This window comes from Drosophila ficusphila, unplaced genomic scaffold (assembly GCF_018152265.1).
Source record: "Drosophila ficusphila isolate 14025-0441.05 unplaced genomic scaffold, ASM1815226v1 contig_791, whole genome shotgun sequence".
NCBI classification, from domain to species: domain Eukaryota; kingdom Metazoa; phylum Arthropoda; class Insecta; order Diptera; family Drosophilidae; genus Drosophila; species Drosophila ficusphila.
The window spans coordinates 25,401,164-25,416,011 of NW_025064737.1; the positions used below are offsets into that span (position 1 = coordinate 25,401,164).

General features: G+C 41.5%; 3 protein-coding genes across 4 annotated transcripts; 2 read left to right on the forward strand and 1 right to left on the reverse strand.

Moving 5' to 3' along the window:
* Positions 1 to 979: 979 nt before the first annotated feature.
* Positions 980 to 3,419, forward strand: LOC108099575 (maternal effect protein oskar). Its single transcript, XM_017203178.2, has 4 exons — positions 980 to 1,559; positions 1,843 to 2,260; positions 2,334 to 3,095; positions 3,157 to 3,419. Exons 1-4 carry the CDS (start codon positions 1,007 to 1,009, stop codon positions 3,257 to 3,259), a joined length of 1,836 nt encoding a protein of 611 aa, XP_017058667.1. The 5' UTR covers positions 980 to 1,006; the 3' UTR covers positions 3,260 to 3,419.
* A 1,007-nt stretch (positions 3,420 to 4,426) lies between these two features.
* LOC108099515 (succinate--CoA ligase [ADP-forming] subunit beta, mitochondrial) lies at positions 4,427 to 8,596 on the forward strand. Of its 2 annotated transcripts, XM_017203078.2 has the most exons (10): positions 4,427 to 4,490; positions 4,554 to 4,627; positions 5,456 to 5,559; positions 6,165 to 6,317; positions 6,379 to 6,541; positions 6,598 to 6,865; positions 6,991 to 6,993; positions 7,090 to 7,514; positions 7,582 to 7,751; positions 8,329 to 8,596. In XM_017203078.2, exons 2-10 carry the CDS (start codon positions 4,559 to 4,561, stop codon positions 8,483 to 8,485), a joined length of 1,512 nt encoding a protein of 503 aa, XP_017058567.1. In that variant the 5' UTR covers positions 4,427 to 4,490; positions 4,554 to 4,558; the 3' UTR covers positions 8,486 to 8,596. The 2 variants fall into 2 exon arrangements, with proteins under 2 accessions (XP_017058567.1, XP_017058568.1); XM_017203079.2 differs by lacking the exon at positions 6,991 to 6,993.
* Positions 8,597 to 8,639: 43 nt separating this feature from the next.
* On the reverse strand, positions 8,640 to 10,677 carry LOC108099514 (beta-catenin-like protein 1). The gene is made up of 4 exons (XM_017203077.1): positions 10,590 to 10,677; positions 9,100 to 10,533; positions 8,847 to 9,042; positions 8,640 to 8,782 (listed from the first exon to the last, which is right to left on the reverse strand). The coding sequence occupies exons 1-4, from the start codon at positions 10,617 to 10,619 to the stop codon at positions 8,697 to 8,699; spliced, it is 1,746 nt and encodes a 581-aa protein (XP_017058566.1). The 5' UTR covers positions 10,620 to 10,677; the 3' UTR covers positions 8,640 to 8,696.
* Between the last annotated feature and the right edge of the window lie 4,171 nt (positions 10,678 to 14,848).

The window sequence follows — 14,848 nt, forward strand, 5'->3', positions numbered from 1 at the left end:
TAAACAGAAACCAAAAAATGTTTGCTTGAAAACAAACCGATATTATATTTATTGGGGTTCCATTTGCGCAAATTTTTTCGAAGTATGTTTTATTTTAGTATCTAGTACGAGGTTAAGAAGTTTTACTGTACCATGTTGCTTAATTTAAGAGGCTATAAGCCTCTTTCCGATTGTCTGACGTTGTTCCGGGGTGCAAATTCAGACCAAGCAGAAAGATGGCCCTTGAGTCATCCATCAATTGCTGGACCCTCAGACCAAGTTCTTCTATTACTTCTGCCAGAGTTTCAGGTGCACTTGCCCGGTAATCATCTTGGGGAATTGCTGCGAGCCAGCTCCATTTGCCGATTAGCAGACCCACCGCACGTGGTAACGCTCGTCGGCACCATTTGAATTATTGTGGAATTTTTATTATTTCGTAATTACTTATCAAGCACTGCAGACCAACTGGCGTGCTGTTTTCTAATCTGAATCGAGAGAAAGGCCATTAAACGGAATGTCCAGCTGGAACGCGGTGCAAACTGCTTTGAGTAATGGTCGTCAAATGGTTCTGCAGGTGGTAATTCAGTTTAATTGTATTTGGTGGCTTCGTAACCTGATTTAGATGTGGCTGCAATGATGGACAATTAAGCCCAATTAAGCATATTGTTAATTGGAATATTGCTTTTTGATTTGCAATTAAATTTACTGATTGGGTTTACATAAATTGTTGGAAAAGAGGTAATATAGTTTTAAAGTTTTCTTTAATTTTGTAAATGAAAAAAGTCATTCGGAGAACTAGAACAACCCCCCGTTTATTTCCCATCTCTCTCGATTGCGAAGATAATCTCCACAATATTGTACTCCTTCTCCACCTGCTCATTCGCTTTCCAGTACGAAAAAGCCCGTATGTCTCCAAATCGAGAGAGTATTTGCTCGTAAGGCGGATGAATGGAGAAGAAGAAAGGGATAGTGAGGGATCCAAAATGATCGGATGGAGATAAGGAACCGCCTCACTTTCGTCTAAGCGATGGCCGCAGTCAGAAGTGAGTTCCCCAGCAAACCGAACAGTAACACCTATACCAATTCCAAATTTGATGACCTGAGGTCGGTGAAAAAACGAGTTACCACGTGTTTGAAGAAATTGTGCGAAAAACTCCAGGCGCCCGGATCTTTCCGCAAGAGTTCCTCCAGCCGATTTCATAAGATTTTCGTGAGGGCCGACTATTCCGATTGCTCCAAGTTTGTGCGCCGGTTTCAGAAAATCTTTAAATCGGCGCGAAAAACCGAATCGCCGGAGTCCTGGAAAGTGCCGTTGGCTCATGACGTCACCAGGCAGAGCAGCATTCATCAGTTGCAAATCGTAGCCAGACTTTTCTCATCCACCCAGATTTCCACCGAGGAAATCATCTACAACAACATCAGCTTCAACAGCAGAAAAAGCCAGAGCCACAGCAGCAACATGACCATTATTGAAAGCAATTATATAGCTGTGCGGGAGGAGTACCCCGATATTGATGCCGAGGTGCGCGCCATATTGCTGAGCCACGCCCAGAATGGGATTACGATATCGAACATCAAGAGTGAGTAGCTAACATCTATCTAATTTCCCAAGAAAGTTCCAGAAGACTAGAGTTTGGAAAAGTTCTCTAAAAATGGCTTTAAGTTGGTGACCTAGCAACTTATTCATTCCAGCTAAGTTTACAGTTTGCTGGAAAGTTTACTGCAAAACAAATAATTTTATAAAATGTGTAAACATTTTATGCATTTGTAAAAATTGTAATTATAACACGTGGTTAAGCTAACGTAATATTTTAGTGTTTCCAACTGCTTCTCTTCTAATGTTTTCCCTGAAAAACCTTACAGGTGAATATCGAACACAGACGGGCAACCCCTTTCCAGTGCAAGAAAACGTGACGGACTTCCTGCTGACCATTCCCAATGTGACCGCCGAGTGCAGTGAGTCCGGCAAGAGGATCTTCAACCTGAAGCCAAACACGAAGAACCGTCACCTGCTGGACTTGGTTCTCAACCAGAAGCAGCGCACCAGCGACACCAGCAGTGGCGCTCCGTCCGTGGAGAGCCATTCACGTCCACCTCCCTACTACTGGAGGAATTCGTACAAGCGGAAGGCTCTTTCCCAGCTGGACAGCAACCTGAACATCAGGCCGAAAACGGCGGACTACCAGGCCAAGGATATAGCCACCAAGGCGGCTCCGCTGCCGCAACTGGCCAAGGAGGCAGCGGAGTCGAATTGGTGCTACCAGGACAATTGGAAACATCTGTAAGTGACAGCTTAATCTCAGAAAGTGTATACTAAACTTTACCATTCTGTATTTTCTGTTCATATATCTTAGCAACAACTACTACCAGCAATCCAGTGCAAATGAACCGCAGATTCCAGTGCCCATCAACATCTATACCGATGCAACAGAGGAACCAAACCAATTTGCTGTTCCCGAGCACCTGCCACCCTGCAAGAACCACAAGCAGAACACCAAACCAAACGATAACCAACATTTGGGCATTTTTATGCGTCCCTATAATGATATGAACGTACTCAAGAAACGACGCGATTTGACGCCAACACCCACGACTTTATCCAGCGGAACCTTTAACGATTCGATTCTGACGATGAGTTCGGATTACGATGCCTATCTACTGGACTTTCCGCTCATGGGCGATGACTTCTTGCTATATCTCGCCCGCATGGAGCTCAACTGTCGATTCAAGCGATACGAGCGGGTCCTCCAGTCAGGACTTTGCGTCTCCGGGCAAACGATCAATGGCGCCCGGAACCGGTTGAAGAAAGCAAACCTTCCCGAGGGGACGCAGATCATTGTCAATATTGGTTCTGTGGACATAATGAGGGGCAAGCCCTTGGTTCAGATCGAACACGATTTCCGGCTGCTCATCAAGGAGATGCACAACCGGCGCTTTGTGCCGATCCTGACCAACCTGGCACCGCTGGCGAACTACTGCCACGATACGGTCATGTGTGATAAGATGTCCCGATTCAACAAGTTCATCCGCAGCGAGGGGTGTCATCTGAAGATCATTGACATCCACTCCTGCCTGGTCAACGAAAGGGGCATAGTGCGATTCGATTGTTTTCAAAGGTAAGTTCAAATAATATATAATATTTAGGTACATTAATCTTTAAGTTATTTCGTATCACAGTTCACCACGGCAGGTCACTGGTTCTAAGGAGCCATATCTGTTCTGGAACAAAATCGGGCGGCAGCGCGTGCTGCAAACAATCGAAACGAATCTGGAGTATTAAGTTTGGTGATAATTCAGGATATATATTGACTGGGCTGGCACCGGAACCAACCGAGATGATGATGATGTTTTTACGATTTGTCCAAGCTGCTGGCAGGCTGTTTTTACGGAATTCGCTTAATTTTAATTTGTTTTATATGTATGTCCTTTGTCTTTGTTTATATATATGTTCGTGTACTTGTGTTAGTCCCTATTTGTATAGAATTTGTGTGTTTTTGTTCTTTGTTAGATTTTAACTTCTTTCCTTTCTTCTGCCTGTAGTTTATATCGTATACTCCATTGATTTTCTGCACACTTTTTGCTTCTATCCCAAAAACTGTGTAGAATTTCAGATACGAAATGATTGCAGGCAGTTGAAAACTTTTCTAAACAACTTTTCCCCTTTTTCGAACCATTTTTCCTTCCATTCTGCTTTATAAATCAGATTGCAAAGCAAAATGGAATTAGATGCAAATCATTGCAAATGTTAAAAACTGTTCTTTGTTCTACATTTTTGTGGGCCAAAAGGCTTCATGCTCCTGTATAGCAACCTGCCCCTCCTCCTTCCAAAAAGTGGGCGGAGTGGATGTGGTCTATATACATTTGAGCCATGCTGCATTTTGGCTGTAATGAAAATGCACTTGCTTTACTTGGAAAATTCGCTTGCACAAAATCAACGCCGCGGCTGATTTATTTTTAATGTGCTCAAGCAAATTCAAGTGAAGCATTTGCTCGATTTTCGTGTTTCCGTTTCCGTTCAAAAAAGTTTATAAAAGCTTACACTCTGCTGCAGACACGCCACCGGAAGTGCGCACTAAGCGTTTGCTTGCAGCACAGTGTACAATTACTTGCTTCTCTTCTCTAAAGCCCTTTGGATAGCTATCCATTATTTATAAACTTATTTATTGTCTTGAATGTATGTAACTGTATGTATTGATGGTGATCACGTTTTTTTTGTCCTATAACAAGCTGCAATGTAAAATCCAAAAAAAAAAATGAAAAAATAAACAAAACAAAAAAAAAAATAGTATTGGCTTTTACTTGAATGCAGTAAGATTAAAAGTAATTATGATAAAAATGACACTGAATTAATATTCAAAAGTTCCCGCTTCACGTTCGGAGTTGGGTCGCTGCATTGCTTTAGTCATGCTCCGAACCAGGGGTATAGTCCGCAATCGATTGCTTGTTTCTAATGTCGACGTTATCGTAGTTTCTCCATCTCCATCAGCAGGCGACGGCAAAAAGTCTTAAAAGTAAGTAGCTTTACCTTAAATTTTTTGTCTTGCTTGTTCGACGTACGTTTTTATTGATTTCAGAAAAAATGGCTTCATTCTTGGCACGAACGGGCGGTCCCCTTCTCGAAACTGTTAGGCCAGCGGCCGTGAAAAAGGTAAGTCCACCAATTTAAGGTCATATTTTCGTAAAAAATGCGAAAATCAGTCGCTTTACATAATAAGGCGAGAAGAGAGAGGTGCTCTCTTTCTCTCTCACTCACACATGGGGGAATTCAAAAGTTGATCGTCGGAGTACGGGGGTGTGATCGCTTATCGCTAAAAACTGCTCCACTCTAGTGCTAATTTCAGTTTAACTCCATTTAATTTACTAAATAAATAATGCTAAAGTGGGAGAGCTTAAAGTTATTCTTTTTAGATCCAGAGTCACGATCGCATAAAGACACCTGACTTTTTGTTGTCGTATCAGTGTGACGCAACTCTGCGGTTAGTGCTTGTGTGTGTGCGGGAACCTTGAATTATTTATTCCCCTACTTAATTTTCTTTTTTATCAATGAGCGGATGACAACTGTTGCTTTATAGTTTATTGTTGTTGTTTGTGTCGCCGGGCCCTCTAATTAAAGTCTTAATCTGTGAATTAGATTCGGTTATCACCGGGAAACGCGGTTAGTAGACGGACTTGCTCTTCGACAAGATTTCGTCTCTTTGGTTGTTTTGTTTATGTTTTTCTGGATGAATCAGCGAACCAGTTTTTTTTTTTTTTTTACTTAGCTTGACAATGACCTCGTGACTGGAATTAAGGTTTCATTTATTAGATAGCCTAATCATTTTTACAATCGAATTTTTAGCTTAAAAGTTCTTTGAAACTGAAACGGACTTTTTCATTCAATTATTTATTATTAAATTTATTGATTTCCTTTTTTTTCTAGTTTTTTAAGCTAATATAAATGTTTCTTACACACCTTTTTAATTTTTTATTTTTTTAGATTCTTGGCCTGGCCCCCATCGCCGTTCAGCAATTAAGGAACCTCAATGTCCAGGAGCATGTCTCCTACAGTCTCCTCAACGAGAGCAAAATCCCAACACCTCGGTGAGTAGACCTTAACCAGCCGGAATTATCAAATTTGCGAGGAAACAACCAACAATCAGCCACAGTTTGCGGTCCAAAGTTCGCTGAAAGTGCCGCGTTGTCGTTGCGTCGACGGTTTCTTTGGTTTATTTTCGTCTCGGACTTTGTCTGAACTTAATAATTTGCATTAATTAGCTGTGGGGTAAACAAACCATAGAAACGCAGCCGCGGATGATAAGGGTGATAACAAGCTATATACTTTGATCGGCGTGAAGTGACAAGGGTCAGTGACGTGGGCTTTGATAAGGTGTAAAACCGGAAAGATTGGCATATGATAATAGTTCTCAAAAGAACATTTTTAGAATTTCAGTTCCGTTCACATAACAGTTTTATATTTTTTGGAGCTTTATTTATAAAGATTTAAAGACCTACATTCTTAAACCCAATACAAAAATCATGCGATTATGTGACCGAACAACCTTGTCTCAGATGCCCAGCCTTCTCGGCTTGCATTTTTTACGTTTACTGATAAGAGAACTTACGTAAAAAGTTCTTATCAATAAGAAATTATTGACGCACCGTATGTGAGCTTCCAAAATTTCATATGACTCATCTTTTTTTCTCAGCTTTGCCGTTGCCAAGAATGGCAAGGAGGCCAACGACATTGCCACAAAGCTGAAGACCGATAACCTGGTTCTGAAGGCCCAGGTCCTGGCCGGAGGACGAGGCAAGGGAACCTTCAAGAATGGACTCAAGGGAGGCGTTCGCGTGGTCTACGAGTAAGATATCGAGTAATATTTAAAGTTTCTATGTTAAATGTCAAATAATTTTTTAATTCAGCCCCCAAACCGCTGAGGAGATTTCCGCCAAAATGATCGATCAACTCCTAGTCACCAAGCAAACCGGTGCAGCTGGTCGTATTTGCAAGAAGGTGATGGTTGCCGAAAGGAAATTCCCCCGCCGTGAGTTTTATTTCGCCGTGATGATGGAGCGGGCCTTCAATGTAAGTCAAAAAAACAATTTACAATCAATTCCCATTTAAAACGGTCAAATTTCCAGGGTCCCGTCTTGATTGCCTCCAAGGAGGGTGGCGTTGACATTGAGGAAGTTGCTGCCAGTAGTCCCGAAGCAATTCTGTACGAGCCTATTGACATCGGCACTGGTTTGACCTGTGAACAGGCTCAAAAGATTGTGAAGAAAGTTGGCCTGGGCGGCGATGGTGAAGACACACACGTCCAAATGTTGATGAATCTGTACGATCTGTTTGTGAAGAAAGATGCTCTCTTGGTTGAGATCAACCCCTATGCCGAGGATGCCATGTCAGGCTGTAAGTTTGAATCTATCATTCCTTTAATGGTTTTGTGTGTTTAATTCTAATAACTCACCTCATCTCTCCTAACAAATTAACCCATTTGTGTATGTCATACTTCTGGATTTCATGTAATCTTTTAGGCTGTAAGTATATAAAAGACCAAGCAAATCATTGTACTCTAATAAACCCATGTTAATCCTTGAATATGCATCTAAATAATATTTCTTGCCTTTCTGCAGTCTTTGCATTGGACGCCAAGCTCCGATTCGACGACAACGCCGAGTTCCGTCAAAAGGAGCTCTTTGCCCTGCGCGACTGGACCCAGGAGGATCCCAAGGAGGTTGAGGCTGCCAAATACAATCTGAACTACATTGCCCTGGATGGCACCATCGGTTGCATGGTGAACGGCGCCGGTCTGGCCATGGCTACCATGGACATCATTAAATTGTATGGCGGCGAGCCCGCTAATTTCCTGGATGTGGGTGGTGGTGCCACTGCCGAGGCTGTCAAGGCCGCCTTCAAGATCATCACCTCCGATCCCAAAGTGCTCTGCATTCTGGTGAACATTTTCGGTGGCATCATGCGTTGCGACGTCATTGCCGAAGGTATCATTTCCGCCACCAAGGACCTGAATCTGAACATGCCCGTGGTTGTGCGTCTTCAGGTGAGTGCTAGGACAATCATTCAATAAATATATTCTGCAATTCTTATGACAAATATTATTCTTGCAGGGCACCAAAGTCAAGGAAGCCCGGGAGTTGATTCGCACATCTGGACTGAAGATTCTTGCCCGCGACGATCTGGACAAGGCTGCCGATCTGGCCGTGCACTTGGCGCAGATCGTTAAGCTGGCCCGCGAAATGAAGATGGACGTTAACTTTGAAATTCCCGATGCCCAAAAGTAGATAGCTCCATCAATTAACTGGCTAAGTCAACCCCATAAGCACACGCAGACACAAATGAAAGTCGACAAAAAAGTAGAACCAAAACCTAACATTTACTCTAGCCACACGCAAACTACTCAATGAAAACCTTTGCCATCTGTTCGTAGTTAGAGCATTATGTATTCGTAACGATCGGTCGAACAATTGATGAATTAATTTTGCAAAAATGTTAAGTTTAAAGCTGTTGAGAGTCCTAAGATATTTCATAGATAATTCGAATAATCCAGCCAGTTGAATGTTCTCTGCACCGAAACAATTTCTATATTGTATCTAAAATAGTCAATATTGATTGCACGTGAATAATAGAAAATGGAACAGAAAATACGTTTAAATGTTGTGATTTTTGCAAAAATTCATTTAATTCTTATTTATTTAATTGCGACACTGCTTCAAAAGCAGTTCCATCTTGTGTATTATGCTATTTAGTTTGCTTTAAATTAAAACACCAAAACAATCTTAAGAGGTATCTGCTTTTCTATGCTTTTTAGATCTATTTCAAATATCAGTTTTAAATAAGTTCCTAATTGAATTTAGGGGCAAGGGCGACAAAGATGATTGCGACAAAGATGAAAAGAAAGAAAAGAAGGCCGATGAATGTAAAGTGGAACTGGTACCTAAGAAAAAGGAGAAAAAGGAAGACATTTGCGAGAAAAAGAAAGAACAACCACCAACTGAAAAGGGTAAAAAATAAGCGGGACGATCGTGATTTGATTGAAAGTGACAGAAGGAAGCCATTATAAAATTCAAAATCGTTATATGAACTTACTACAAAGATAACACAACAGGAAGTTTATTTATCAGATTTGACTGGTTTTTTAGTTTTGTTTTAAATCAACAACACCCTGTGTATTTTCAAAAGTTTTTATTTTTATAGTTATGCATTGTTTATTGTATGGTGAGCCTTAGAAACGATCGACTAGGGATAATATGTGGCTCTGCTCCTGCTCTCGCCAGTCAGTATCGCCATCACCCAAATTGCCGGCGTATTCTGTAGATAGATTTTAAGATTTATTACTTTCTTTTTGACTGAAGTAAGTGAATTCGTGTAATACCTCTCATGATGCTGCGAATGGTCTTCATGGAGGCGCCTCGCAAGTTAAGGATTTGCAGAACGCGCTGCTTGACGGTATCGCCTGTGGCACTGACCTCCAGCAGGATGTAGTCGATTCTTTGTAATGTGAAAAGGCCCCCGGTCAGCCGCTTAATGTAATTATTCTCCGCCTCCTCGTCCTCATCAATGCTGGGATCCTGTGGGGAAGTAAATGGTTTTATTTTAGCTACCTTTATTGCTAGTCATTCACTTGCCTTTGCCTGCTGATCGATCTCCTTGTCTATTGCTTCCACCTTTGCCAGGTACTTCAGGTGAAGCTCCAGCAGACGATCCACCTTCTCGTGATCGTTCTCGGTAAACTTGGCCAACATTCGCTGGCGGTGGGTGCCCTTGCAGTTCCGCAGCATCGAAGCAATGACTGAGGTTACATGCTCCTCGTGCTCATCGGCGGAGATCAGTCGCTGCTTGTTGCGCTTGGGGGTTTTCATGAATAGCGGAAAGATGGTGCGCAGTCCGAGGATCTCGACGAACTTGTTGCAATTGTCCCTTCCATCCTGGCCGGCCATGGCGTGGTCCAGTACCTTTAGAGAACCATTCCGGGACATCTTTTTCTCGCGCAGCATCAGGTTCATGAGCTGGAGACCCTCGCCGCTGAGGAAGCGATCTCGATTCTCACGGGCCATCAAGGCAGAGCAAAGGCAATTGAAGAGGTTCTGCATGTACTCCTGCTCCTCGTTGCTGGCGGGATCGTGCCTTTTGTAGACAGCCAGCTGTTGTAGAAGCACATCCACTCCGTCCAGGGAACCCAGCAGTAATCGGTTATCATTTTCCGTTTGTATGAGGATGGATAGAATCTCGCTGCAATAAAGTTTGTTGGGATCGAAGGGCGACTTTCCGCGTAGGCGTTTCAGCAGCCAGGCCAGCAATCCCTGTTCAGCGGCTTCCTTGACGAATTCCGAATCGATTTCTGTGAGGTTTTCTACAATGGCCAGGGTATTATGCACACCATCGGCTTCCTCCTTAACCTGCTCGTTCAGGCGCTCAAGATTTTGAACCAGAAGAGCACAGATTTGCTCTTTCCTCAGCGCCTCTATCAAGGATTCAGCGCCCTCTTGACTTTCGCCCAGGATATCCACATCTGTGACCTCTTGGAGGAGATCCACCACGGCCACAGCTATATCTGTGTTCTGATGGGATAGAAGTTCCAGCAAACTGTGCAAGCCATGGAGTTCCACGAGGAGGGGATACAGATCGGGAACCGTGGCCACGCCCTTCAACTCCTGGATTACGGAGTGCAGTTCTACTTCTGACTCCATGAACTTTTCAGGACTGTCGGCGAACTTGATTCGCATCTCCTGGTTCTTCAAGTTGCGTTTCTCGAAAACCAATATCAGCTTCTTGAGGCTCTGTTCGTCCAAAACATCGCCATCGGCCTCCTCGTTTTCAACGTACTTTAGAATGTTCAAACGCTCTTCCTCCGTGAGTTCCGGATCGAACTCGAAGGTTGACGTGCCCGTGGATGCAGAGGCTCCTCCATTTTTCTTGCCATAGTGTGCCGACTCCTTGGCTTCGGCGATGCGCCGCATGCGTTTGGTTTTCTCATCGCCACCGCCCCTTTTTCCATGCGAGCTCTCCAAATCGAAGTCGTCGTCGTCCTCCTCGTGCGGACGCTTTGGCGTCTGTTCCGGCTACGGTTTGGGATGGTCTAGATGTAGTAATATATTAGAAATCGTTATTTATTTACCTTAAACGCCAGCAGTTCGCCAATGTCCATGGTTGCGGTCTTAAAAAACAATATCAATGAGTGTGACCAGCCATACGACACTAGTGTCGCCGCCAAACATCAACCCAGAGAACGGTTTGAAAAATTAATAAAAACCATTTAGCGGGTACATCTACCTATTAACCCTTATAGGGTGTCATATTCTATTTTTTCGACACCTCTCAACTTATATTCTAAAACTCATTTGATTTAAATAAAATAAGATTTTTAAGATATATGATTTTTTAAGAATATTTGCTTTTCATTTAAATTTTTCTAAACGCAAGCCTGGATTTTAATGTAGATATAACAATAGCAGCATTGTGTCACTTAAATCTGTAACTTAAAAACGTATGAAACAACAAATATCAAAATGTTTAAATTTTTTTTACTAAAGAAATTTTAAATGTGTATATTTATGATAATAAACTCTTGTGTTCTTAAGTAAAATTGTAAAATGGTTATTGAAAGAAGCCTTGCTAATAGAGTTGACGCCTCCCCATGCTTACTTGAGCCTATAAGCCATTCATGACACCGTAGACCACGTCCACGCAGCCTCCCAAGGGGCTTTTGCCTGTTTTAGCCCTCCGCCTGCGACTATGACGGCGACTCTACATAAATTCCTAAAGGCCAAGCCCCAAAAATAAATTTACAACTGCTTTAAGCTCTGGCAATTCAACAAGTTGTTTCGGTGTGATTGTGTGTGTGTGTGTTTATTGCCATCTCACTCGCTCTGTCGGGCTTTCTTCGAGCCAGTCTTTCTTCAAGCCAGTTCGTCAGCGTGATTTGGTGTTGTTGTTGCTGCCTTTGCAGTTGCCATTGGTATTGGTATTGTTGCTGTGGCTGCTGCTGCTTTTTTTTTACTCTTTTCTGGCTTGTTTCATGTTGACCCACTTTTGGTGGCAATACGTGAGCCCAAACAGTGGGACAAAGCTGCAGTGAAAGCTTTGTTTTTAAAGATTTATTTAAAATAATTTAAATTTTTTATATCTTTACTGCTTAATATAGTTTTCATTTAAGCCTTTTAAACAAAAAGCAATGCATCTAAGGTATTTTGGTTTTAATTGAAAAAGTTCCATTTCTGATTTTTGCCCCAGGGTGCCGGGCAAAAAAGTCATAAACTGAATTGCCAACAGGTTATGGCGACGACCACGAAGACGACGGATGGCTGCTGTTTTGTTTTTGTTGCTGTTGCTGTTGTTGTTGCTGTTGCTCGGCTGCGGAGTAGTAAAAAGGGCCATGACAGTGACACTTTGAAGTTTGAGGTTAAATCGTCAATGTTGTTGCCTTGGTTTTGCTCTCTGGCTGCATTGGTTTCTGTGGCTGCCTCTCGCGATATTCCCCAACATATTTCGTGCCGCATTATTGTGCTTTACTTGGCCTCTTCTGCTGTTTCGGATGTTTTTTTTTTTTTTTTGGTTTTTTTCGTATATTTTATGCTGTCTTTCTGCACTGCATTCAAAAGACTTAGGCAACGAACTTGCCAAGAAATTACTTTGAACTCACGCATGCTCGCACGTTTTTATGTTTGGCTTATTAATTATTTTTTGCTTGCCCGCTCACACACGTATTCGGATTTGAAAAGTGAAATTTCAAAGTAGAACAAGCGGCAGCGGCAGCAACAACAACGCACGCTTAGAGGTTCCAATAAAAATGGGGTCACTTGTCGTTGGCCAGTCGGTGAACCACCTCCCCTCTCCTCCCCTTAAAAAACCCCCTCAAGACCCCACTGACCATTGATCGCATAGATCACGCGCCGTCTCTTGTTGTAGTTGCTTTGGAAGTTGTTGTTGCTGCAGTTGTTGTGCCGTTGTGCATTGTAAATTAATTGCAGTCGCGTCGCGTCTGTTTTGGATTTTTTGGCTTGAACCGTTCTCAACCAGTTTTAGGCCATCCATCGTGTGTGCCATTAAAATGCACCACGAACTTGACAACGAAACGGAATAAATGGTGAAATATTTCTCTTCGAGCTTAAAGACTTTCCCTGTGGCTAGATATATGCACTAAGTTCTGCTTTGGGGGAGAAGTTAGTAAACTCTTATTTATTTTCTGTCAAATGTTTATGAAAAGCCTTGTTATTGTTAACTCTGCTTATTAATAGGCAATTGACTTTCCCTGTAATTTGATATGTTCACCGACATTGTTCTTGTCTTTGATCTTCTTACAATATTTAGTTACTTTGTGCCTTCGTTTTTTGTTTGGTTCGTAACAATAATCAAGTTTAATTGCGTATTTCATAAGATTTTCGTTGTGCACTGTTTGCTTTTGCTGCTAATTAAAGTTTACTGCGGAGCTGCAAGGAAAAAAGAACAATAATAAAACCAGAACAACACTTAAATATTAATAATTGATTATAATGTTATTACAGACATGATTTATTCTCGTTAGAATCTTGGTCAGGTGATCGTCGAGGCGTGAATAAGTGCAGTGATTGTTGCAAAATCAAAAGTTGCACTTGGGTTATGGATTCAATTTTTTAATTGCCGAAAAATACGGAGTGCATAAATTATGAACATTGCGAAATTTCAACTGAACAAGTCCAAGTATAGATCTCCAGCCCCTCCACTTCCGGCACGCGATTCATTTCCGTTCTGCTTTGCAGCTCTTCTGCCTGTCCTCCTCCCCCGCCCTCCGCCCACTCTTGCATCAATCAAAGTCTCAATCAAGAGCAAAAGTAATCAAAACGAACAGCAACAATATGGGGGGAAAAACACAATCCGAACAAATAGAGCCGAGCACACACAAATCATGGCCGTAAACAAAAAGGGAAGAAGTCGGGGCAAAATGAGGAGCAGAGCGCGCGACAACAGCAAATAAGGCAAAATCGTTAAAAATAACAATATGTGTGTGTAAAAAATGGCATGGCAGAGGCAATAGCAATAGCAATAGCAAAAGCAACAGCAACAAATTCACCGAATGGGCCACAACAAAAAAAACAAACAACAATACACACACAAAATAGAAATGGAGAGCAACTTTCACCCAAGGTCATTGTGTCTTTAACTGCGCCACAGCACAAAACAGCAAGGCAGCAGCAGCAGCAGCAACATCACCAGCAACAGCAACAACATCGACCATCGACAATAGCAACTAGCGAACTTGCAACCGCTGGACAATATGAATATGCGACGGCAACGACGACACGACACGATCGCCCGAGCGACCGACGCCCGATTTGCTATTTTGCACAAAAAACCTATAGAAATATTCCTAAACAAAAAAAATACCCTTTCATTGATAGAAAAAATTTCATTAATTCGAATTATAATAATAAAGACTGAGATTTTAATAAGATATATTTTGTATATAAAAGGAACTCTATTTTTAACAGTAGATTCATTTTTTAAAGTGATTGCTATTTTGCACAAAAAACCTATATAAATATTGCTAACCAAAAAATTCATACCCTTTTCATTGCTTGAAACAATTTCATTAAATATTCAATAATCCGAATTATAATTATAAAGACAGAGATTTAATTAAAATATATTTTGTACATAAAAGAAACTCTATTCCTAACAGTAGATTTATTTTTTAAAGTGATGCTGAATTTTATAAATAAATATGCCAAAATAAACTAAGGCGAATTTCTGACTGAAATAGCAAAAGGTGGTCCCCGCAGGCTGAGAAAGGTCTGGAAGAAACTGGCTGATCAGATACAAGATCGTTTCTATCGGTTAAAAAGGAAGTAACCAAATAAAGTCCGTTGCTGTATACATTTAGTTTTAATTTAAAAGTTTAGAAAGTGTTCTTCTTTTGAACTTTAGTAAATCAAAGTTTGGTAAAACAAACTAGTTGTTTTACTTTCCGCTTCTGAATTTTTAATGCATCACCCATTGTGTGATGTATCTTTTTCACTCTTCATCTTCATCAATTACTCACTCTAAAGCTGCTTAAGCCAACCTAAATGTCTGCTTGGGCATCTCAATCTTAAGCACTTCAATCTTAGGATTCCCCCATCATTCATATTATCCACGCCGACACCTTGATCTGGGTCATGCTTAGCCACATTGTTAGCTGGATGCAATTAAGTGGCCGAAACCCTAAGATGAGAGAGTGGAAAATTACTTTTAATTGACATAAAGCTTAATTAAAAAAGGAGAAGAAACCAAATGAAAGAAATTCCGCAGAAGTTTGTCTTTTACGTTTCTAATGCATTTCAAATTACATCATTAAGTTTTCTTTTGCCAAAATCTCAAAGTTAATGAGCCGAAGATAGACACAGAAAGAAAAATGTATTA